Below are 9810 nucleotides of genomic sequence, written 5' to 3'. Positions count from 1 at the left end.
ATATATATATTCTTCTAAAACAGAATTCTTAGAAGGCATCAAAATGTATTAGATGGATTTACAAAATGATCTAGAATATGTTTTTAGCCTGCTGTTGGTGGTGGTAACTTTTCATTGTTGAGCTTTATTTTTTATTTTTTATTAAAAGCATCATAAAAATCCAAGGTACGAGTGAATTATAACTTTACCTTTACCAAACATTTAGTGTCAGGTGAGTCTGATGTGTTTGATCAATCAGAAAAGAGACATAAATACAACAAAATAGATTTTGTTTTAGATTTTCTGTTAGCAACCGACTTTCTGATTTTATTCTTTGTTCTGTTTATTTTTTTCCTTTAAGTGAGTCAGTCATATAAATGACCTATTCATGTCATGTTGGTGACACAAATTGTTAAAATTGCTGATAAATACAACTTTAGGACACAAAAAAACAAAAACAAGTAAACACAAGTAGCAAAAATTCAATTCTGACCATAGTGACATTTTTTATTTGGGGGAAAAAAAAAGCAAAATAAAGACGTATCATAATAATAATAATAATAATCTAAATTACGCCAAAAAAGACTGAATAAAAAAATCTACAACCCGAACGTGGTGAACTCTGGTTTTGATTTAAAACAAGTGCCCTCTTTTCTTAGATCTCCTCAAAAAGCTCTGCTACGTCTACACGTCACCCCGGTTGTCTTTTTTCTTGCTGAATGGCTTCCATCATCTCCTCTGTCCAGGTGTAAGAAGTGGAGCGTTCCTATTGAAAAGATCTACAACAAGACGCAGAGGGAGAAGTTTGCCTGGGCAATCGACATGGCCGAGAAGGATTACGAGTTTTAATTCAGCCTTTTTACTTTTTCTACCTGGGCCTTTGATAGTAAGGACGGTTCGTCGCTGATGTCACACGTTTTTCCACCGTTCGCCAACTCACAAGGCAGTGAAGGAGAGAGCAAAGACTGCACTTAGGCTGTGAAGGCAGGTTAATAATCATGCTGTAAATATTGATGGGTTGTTGTCCTGTACAGAAGAAAATGAACTCTTGAATCCTTTCACCGAGGTGCCACGTGGCATCTCTTCTTAGAAACTTTATATTGTGTACGTAGCTGCAGACTAATCCGACGACTAAGAGCATTCAGTATTATGTTGTGTCAGATGAGATGTTCTGAAATCTGTAAGCCATTTATCAGATTTATAGGAAGATCCTTATATTCTCATAGAATAATAAATTATTGTGTGTGAGGAACAACATGAAATTAACAATGGGATGGGTTTCAGCTAGTTGTTTTAATGTGAAGGACTGATGACAGTGTGAAGAATGATGCCCCAGCACTATGCTAACACACGTTAGCACACAGAATGTCATCTTTCTGTCCATGCAGTTTGAGTTTGCTGTTTATTTCAGGGATGTACATATTTTTTGTCATTTTTCAGTGATGTCTTTTTAAAACGTATGCTTTGTGCATCTTCAACAAAAAGCTCTTCGTTGCTCACATGCAGTTTGTGTGTGTGTGTGTTGCCAGTTTTACAATAAACAGGGTGTAACATTGATTTGGTTACTTGAAATAGCTGATGCATAATGTTTTGTATGCCAGAGTTGAGAGAGGTTGTTCCCTCTGATGGAGGGATGTGCATTTTGCCAAAAAACATCACATCACCTATACTTGTAGTGTGCTGTTTTTGTATTGCCATGATACAGGACAACTCGTCTTAGAATAATGCCCCAATGTGGATGGCTATTTGAACTTTTCTCATTCATATTTCTGCTTATTTAATCAATTATGACACAATCTTATTGTCATTTGAAAGCTTGTGTTTTTTCAGCTTTGTAGTTTTCAGAATAAAGCATCAACCTTGCCCTACTTGTCTTTTGTTGGTCTTTCATTTCTTATGTTTCTTAAAAAGGGAATAGATAAAAATCTTTTCACTGGGTGTACAAAGGGACATAATTTTTTATAGTTAATCAGCAGCTCTTTGGCAAATAGGGTCAAAGTACAACAAGCATTATTATCCACACCTTTTTGTCTATTTATACATATTTTATTTCTATAGGTGAGTATTTCAGTGGGAAATGTTTTACCATAAGTGAAGGGACTTTATTTACAGAGTTAGCTGTAAACTTGTGGTTAAGGTCTTTAGAGAAAGGCTTGTGTCCAGAAGAAGCCGATGGTGGGCGCTGCAGTTCAGGGAACCAACAACAAAACACCGCGTTTCTGCAGGAAGCTTCCGGAAGTTGGGCAAAGGCCTTCAAAATAAATGCGCTCTTATACTGTACAAATTGGACGAGGAACATCAGTTCATATGTTGGACACAAATGGCTAAACATTTAGGAAACAAGAACCTTCAGATCTGAAAAAAAAAAAAAGGTTTAATTTGAAAACTTTGAGCGCACATCTAGGTTCAATTAAAAAAACACCTCAAAAAGTAAATCTAGCCACTAAAATGATCTCTGAGGACCAAAGTAATATTTTTTTTAAATTAAAAAGTGACTAAATGATTTGAAATTTTAACACTTGCACAACCAGATAAACTAAATAAATATTTTTGTATAGCATGTGAATGTGGAGAACTCTGTCTTCAGTATAAAAGGTTTGTAACCTCAATAATCCAGGTAGATAAAGAAACTGGTCCAGATGACTTGATTGGACCTTTCTGGCTGTCTTCAGTATAGCTGTTCCTCTGTGAGATAAACATGAGAGATTAAACAAAATGAAAACTTTAAGATTTTTTTTAAAAAACATCCTGATTCATGCTCACTAATCCAAGTAGAAAAATCTAACAAAGTTAAGTCAGGTCCTTTGGACGGTTTCTTTGTGTTGAAACGTTTCGTCTTTCATCCAAAAGACTTCATCAGTCTGAGGAGCCACAACAAACTCGGTCTCATAAATAGCACCTTTGCATAGTGGGTCAACCAGTTTGATGGTTCTTAGATGGTTTCTGGAGTCCACCTTCTCCCCTGTCGACTTGTTTGAAGCAATCGGGGCCAAAGTGGTTCAGAACATCCTGAGCCATGCTTGGCGATATGAGACAGAGTTTGTTGCAGCTCCACTGACTGATGAAGTCTTTTGGATGATAAACAAAACATTTCAACAAAAATCCAACAATGTTCAGTCAGGTCGTCTGGATGGTTTCTTTAAAAGAAGCCAGCCATGTTTCTTCAGCCCAGACGAATGGTAGCACCCCGTTTCCATGCTGTGAAAACAATCAGACATTTCTTCCCACTTTAGTCACCACCACGGACGTTTTCCTAAAAAGAAACCGTCCACAAGACGTCCTGATTGTTGGATTTAAGAAATTTTATTTCACTGTTTTTAAATCCCACTTATATATTTCCTTCATCGTTCTTTGCCTATTGTAAACAACAATAGCAAAAGGATACCAATTTAGCCCATTTCAAAGTTAAGTCAGGTCCTCTGGACGGTTTCTTTGTGTTGAAACGTTTCATCTTATCATCAACAAACTGGTTGGCCCATGTGAGTGTGCTCCTTATAGGACTGAGGTTGTTGTGGCGTCTCAGACTGATGAAGTTCTTTGGATGAAGGACGAAACATTTCAACACAAAGAAACCGTCCAGAGGACCTGGCTTAACGTCGCTGAAAAATAATATAGTTTTGCCAATTAAAAAAATCAAACAAAAAAAACCTAAAACAATGGACTATGCAGCTCTGTATTATTATTTTTTTTTAATCACAGAAAAATTAAGTATCCTATTTTGAAAAAATAAAGCATAAAGTTAAAGTGAATATGTTTTAGTCCTAGTTCTTGTATTCACATGTTTGCAAAGGAAATCACAAGAAAACTGCTAAAATGATGTCTTTTTGTTGCGATAAGAACCAATAAAATTCGGTTTTAAGTTAGTTTTGGTCAAAGCTTGAAAGAGCCACTACAGAGGGACTAAAGAGCCACATGTGGCTCCAAAGCCACTGATTACAGACTGATCTAGATCATTCTGTGAGAAAAGCCTAAGCAGTTATACGTTTTATTGTGAAAATCCTTAGCGGAAGTGTAGTTTCTGACTCGGGCTCGGGTGTGTGGAGGAGGGGGAGAGGGCGGGGCCTCTGTTGGTGCGTTTGGAAACTTACGTAGTCTTGCCACGGTTCTCGCTGTCCGCCTGCCTCCTTCTCTCTGTGGACGGCCGGAGGAGAGTAAAGGAAACCGCTGGGGCTGTCGTCGTGAGGAGCGCAGGGCCTGTCGAGGGCCCGGCCATGATTTAATCACGGAAAAACCGGGACTCGAAAAGGAGCAAGAGGAGAAAAGAGACGAGAGGAGGAGAGCGGCCGTTGGAGATGTGCGGTCGGGCCGAGATTGCTGCGGTAGGTACTTCACAGCTGCTCCTTCTACGCCTTGCTTTCCTGGTCAGTTTTCTCCGCATGTGGAGGAGAGAGGAGGGGGAGAAACGGTTAGAAAAGCTCCTGTTACCTGCTCCTTTTTTTTTTTTTTTTCCTTGGGAGAAGCCAGCCATGTTCTTTCTTCGGCCCAGCAGAATGGTAGCACACTCCGGCCCGTTTCCACGCTGTGAAAACAATCAGACATTTCTTCCCACGTTAGTCACCACGAACCTTTTCCTAAAATGTTGCATTACAAACAACAACTTCGCTTTTCTGCAGCAAGTTACAATAAAAGCCGGTTTCTGCTGTAAAATCAAGATGAACATAGCTCCTGCTACATACACAAAAGTAAACATGTTTTTTTTACACAAACACACGGTGTCATTGAACAAATGGGTCCAGATGGCAGCTGTGGTTTAGTAAAACTCCTGTACCTCAAAATCTGTGTACTTTATGAGTTGTACACGTTAAAATTAAACCGTGTCAATAGTTTATTCTGTCTCCATGTTCAAAACATTAAGTGGAAAAGAGAGAAAACGTTTGTCTAAGGTGAATGTTTCAACACAAGCCTTGCAATGACACAGTTTTTGACACCAAGCTATGTTCTGGGTATGTTGAGGTCATTTCAATACATATCAGGACAGCTACTTGACATACAGAAGCCATGTTAATACCTAGAGGTCATATTTGGCATAAAAGTCTATTAAGATTTGAGCATATGAAGATAGAAACTGTTTTTGGATGGTGAGAACTTTGTTTTCAAATAATTTCTGCAGGTATGAAGATGTGTAACAAGTGCATGTCGTAGTTTCTGGTATTATTTAAAGCGCATGTCATTTTCCTGGTTGTAGAAACTCGTTCCAGTGTGCAGACGACATTGAGGTGCTCAGACTTGAGGGATTGTTTCATGGATTCCTCCTCCTCCTGCTGTAGGTAACCCTGTCTAGGCCTGGACTGAGCAGATTGTTCTGAGAGGAAACGAGTAACAAACAGGGGAAGTGAACATGGCTGGGACCTCTGCCTTCTTTTCCAACGGACCCGTTCCGTGGATGGACAACGACGCAGAGATGAACAACCTGTACCGAGACCTGGAGCTGGGCACTGTACTGACTCTGTATTACTCTAAGAAGTCCCAGCGGCCTGAAAGAAGGACTTTTCAAGTAAAACTGGAGACCAGGACTATTATCTGGACCCGCAGCACAGAGAAAATTGAAGGAGAGAGTGAGTAGTTTCACACGCACACACACACTAACGAAAAGTAGTTATGTATTCCAGGTTACACAGTTCTTATCTATAGACATTTAAATTTATTTAAAGTTCTAGATCAGGGCTATTGCATTTATGATTCAGTGCAATAAAATAAACAAATTTAAAAGGTAAACTTTGGTTTATTTAAATAATGACTTTCATTGCTGGATGTCCGGCCCCCGAGCTGTTGGCTTTCAGAAACTGTGGCCCCCTGAGCAGTTTTGTTGAATAGCCCTGTTCTAGATCCTAAAATTGTGTTACACTATGAAATGGGCACAAATTGTAATAATAAGGCAAAACTGGTGTGTTTTTAATGGGGCTCAAATTTCCTTAATTTTGGGAGATCGGCCGATATTTACCCGATTTTACCCTTTTTTTTTTGTCGTTTTAACAGCAATTGTCTGAACTTTATTTATATTTCAGAGCACTACCTCATGGCCACTTGAAAAAAGTTTGTATTGTTTTGTAGAATATTGTTCAAGGGTATGCTTTCAATAAAAAAAGGTTGGAAAATTGAAGGTGCATTTTGACCTTCTAACGCCTGACGGTCAGTGTTGCCAGATAGAGTGGAGGTTTTCCAGCCCAAAAGTCTGTTAAAAACCACCATCTGGCAACACTGCTGACGGTGTCGCTTATACAACAAAAATTGGTATCGGCCAAAATCGGAATTGGCAGGTCAGACTTTTTAGAGATCGATGATCGGCCAGAAAACTGCAATTGGTGCACCCCTAATTTTTAATCCTAAAATGTTTTGGGGGGGCTGCCTGGCCAGTTTAACACAACACTTAAAAAAATAGATTTTACTGTTGTACTATGTGCAAAATGTAGTTCGGTGTTAGTTTCCGCAAATAAGGAAGATCTTTCCGGCAGAAGAACATAATCTGGATGAACGCAAAACCTGTTTAAGCTTTAAGGAGGTATAACGCTCCAAAACTTGTATCCTGTTGATGATAATACCATGTCACGTCGTGTATCACAACATGTATCAGGACGTCTTGCTGTATACGGAAACTGTTTTCTTAACTGAAAACCATTTAATTAGAATCTAAAAAAGTTAAGTCTGGTCCTCTGGACCTGTCCAGAAGTAGAAGCACCTCCTTTAATTTTAATCAGTTCCATTCAGAGGTCTGCGATGCAATTACAAAACATTATGATATAAATATATATAGATATTGATTATAGATGCATTTCAGTTGTCTGAAAAAGCACCAGGAGGCAGCTAGTAAGCTTATGATCTTCCTCCAGACAGTGTGTGAAACTGAAAAACAAGAGACCCAATTACAAATTTTACAAACTGAAATCATATGGATTGTATTGCATGAATTCTGATTTTATATATTTCCATGCCTAATAAAGAATGCACAATAACATTAGCTAAAAAGCTATTAATAATAGGCTGAACAATAGTTAGCATAGATGCTAACTTTACATTGCACACACCATAGAAAGGCTAATGTGGTTAGTAATTGTGTTCATCACTAACATTTATACACAGAGCCAGCATTTTAAAGTCATTACTAAAGACAGTTGTATTAACTTTATTTTTTACAGACAAGAAAAGATGAAAATATATGAAAACATGTTTCTGCTACATGAGACTCCACTCGGGCAAGCACCTACTCTGCTGACACTCCTAAAGTGATGGAACAGATTACTGTTAACAAAATCCACGTTTGACATCGACTCAGGATCTTCCAGGTCCGGTGATCTAAAACTAAATTACAACCCCCACTCTTACTGGAGACCATTATTTCTAACTGACTGGGAGTTTTCAGGTCTTGGCTCTTTGACCAGAGCTCAGGCTTCAGTCTCTGACACCAGACTCATGTCCACTTCAGGACACTTTTGATGGGAAATGTTCAACTTCCAATAATTTGTGGCAAGTTCCTTTCAGCATTGTGCCCTTTTTGTCTTTGTAGCCCAGTTCCTTCAGTCACCCTACTGCCTTTTTTTAAGTTCTTACATTTTATGCACTTAAACATACTTCTCCACTGGGATCCAGAGAGTCTCTCGTAAGGTGCAGCGTTTATAATTTACAGACAGTATTTTAAAATGTGATTTGTCAGGCGGTTTTCCATTTGACCGATTCAAGTGTGTTCTTTGGATCTTTTTAATGTGTATTTTGTGGAACTTTTACGTTGCATTTTTTTAATGGGACAGTTCATGAAATGTGGTTTTAGGAGATATTCCAAAGTCCATTTAGTGATTTATTTTTTTAACCACAATTTGGTGCAGTTAATGCGTCCAAAGGCTCTAAAATCACAGCTTTGCAGGAGTGATTATTTCCTTCGTAATCTTTTTCTTAGAAATGTTTTACTTTTCATTACTAAATTTTGTAATAGTTTCATGCGCTAGTCACCATAGAATGCAAACGTTCTTTGCAGTTTTACATTAAGAACCGTTGTTCTGAAGTCATTTAACTTGAACTTCTTGTGCAAGTGTTCTTTCACAGAACGAAGCGTCTGTCCTCTATGTCTAAAACAATTAGTTTTTGCGTGTTCTGTTTTCAGTATAACACAACTTATGAAATGTGTTTCGTAGTCTTGGCCTTAAATGGTATTTTCAGACCTAACATTTGAAAACAAACTTCGTTGCTTTTTTTCCTAGAAATGCAGAGATAACTTCTTTAAAGAGCAACAGCGTGGGCTTCGAATTAAGTTCAACAAATAACAAAAGACTGTTTTGTTGCCCTCTTTTTAATAGGTATTTACTGTAACATGCTGAGGCCATGCAGGCCTTGGGTGAGTCGTTAAGTCTTCTGTGTTGTGGGTAGCAGGATGCTTGGTGCACAGCTGTGTGCTGCTCCGGATGCAACAAAGTGCACGCACAGAAGAAGAGAGGGAGAAAAATGACAGTGAGCTCAGTTGCGTTTTTTTAAGCATATCATCTTCTCTGTGGGTTAGAGTTTTGTACGCCGAAGAGCTGTGAGCTCATTGCTGCCACTTGATACCCAGGGAGATGTGAAATTGGCTGAGGTTGGTCATTAATAAACAGGAATAGAGACTCGGGGGTTTTGCTGCAAGCACGGCATAATTTAGGATCACTTTTACTTGGTAGTTAGAGAACAGTGTTCAGTAACTGTTGGGGAGCACATATCTAATTATATTGTATTTGGACATTTTTTAATGTAATTGTACTTTTTGAGTTTTGTTTGCCATTCCTACTAAATAACTGTCAGCATTGCTGTTGGCCCACATACATTATGATGAAAGAAGACGTGTGCATGCGGCTTGATAAATAAGCAGGATGTGGTAATTAAGTAATTGTAATTGACAAACTGGTTAAATACATTTGCATGATGTGCCATTAACTTATACAAATTCAGTCCTTTATTTTTTTTGTTTTTGGATATGTTATAAAGTCCATAATCTGGTTTTGACTGTACATGAGTGTAGTGAAGTTTGCAACAAAGACTGCTGCAGAACATCATGCTCTTAAAGCTCATTAAGGCTGCAGAGTATCTTACAAATCACGTGTAGGACTTCTGGTGAAATATGTTGCCTGATAAGAAGTGTTATTAGTATCCGTCAGTGCTCCATTAAACGTCCAAGATCACAAAATTTTAAAGTGAAACTGACAAGTACACCTGCCCTGTTTGTTCCCGCCGCAGAGCGACGAGGGGACTTGGAAATATCGTCCACCTGGTTCATCTTGTGAGTTAGATAACCTGGGGAAAATGAAGTGAGGTACCATAAGAAGGTCACTGTTGAAAACTGGGTTGATGACTGTGTCAAAATCCAACATGGTCCCCCCCCCCCCCCCCCCACACACACGTAACAAAGCAACCCAAAACATTTGAGGAAACTATACTTTATAGTTTTAATGTATTTATTGTTTGTTATACTGCTTTAAAAGTAGTTTCCTTTAAATGATTGGCATGGCTGCTAGGGTGGTCAAGATTAATCTATGGTGGCTGGACACCCCCTGACTCTGTCATTAGTGGTGGATAAGATTAGAGCTGCACCGATAAATTGGCCGGCCGATTTATCGGCCCCGATTTCCTTAATTTTGGGAAATCGGAAATCGGCCGATGCATGCATGAGAAACCGATTTTTACTGATTTTTTTTATTTATTTTTTTTTAACAATTGTCTGAACTTCCTTTATTTTTCAGAGCACTACCTCATGGCCAGTTAAAACAAGTTTGTATTGTTTCTAGGATATTGTTCAAGAGTATGTTTTTCAATAAAAATAAGATTGGAAAATTGAAGTTGCATCGTGACCTTTAACCCCTGACAGTGTCGTTTATA

The 9810-nt window shown here is 38.4% G+C and overlaps 2 protein-coding genes across 2 annotated transcripts in view; both read left to right on the top strand.

Moving 5' to 3' along the window:
- The window catches only part of top1b (DNA topoisomerase Ib), a 16413-nt gene extending 15133 nt beyond the window's left edge, over positions 1-1280 (top strand). Inside the window, exon 21 of the mRNA XM_037684092.1 lies at positions 726-1280. Within this exon, the coding sequence (XP_037540020.1) occupies positions 726-828 (103 nt within the window). The 3' untranslated portion in view covers positions 829-1280. The remainder of the gene's footprint in view (positions 1-725) is intronic.
- A 2774-nt stretch (positions 1281-4054) lies between these two features.
- The window catches only part of plcg1 (phospholipase C, gamma 1), a 34924-nt gene continuing 29168 nt past the window's right edge, over positions 4055-9810 (top strand). Inside the window, exons 1-2 of the mRNA XM_037684821.1 lie at positions 4055-4298; positions 5247-5534. Coding sequence (XP_037540749.1) covers positions 5318-5534 — 217 coding nt within the window. The 5' untranslated portion in view covers positions 4055-4298; positions 5247-5317. The remainder of the gene's footprint in view (positions 4299-5246; positions 5535-9810) is intronic.

This window comes from Nematolebias whitei, chromosome 11 (assembly GCF_014905685.2).
Source record: "Nematolebias whitei isolate Nwh7 chromosome 11, NemWhi1, whole genome shotgun sequence".
Taxonomy (NCBI): domain Eukaryota; kingdom Metazoa; phylum Chordata; class Actinopteri; order Cyprinodontiformes; family Rivulidae; genus Nematolebias; species Nematolebias whitei.
The sequence above is the reverse complement of the archived record's forward strand: the minus strand, read 5'-3'. Positions and strand labels throughout refer to the sequence as shown.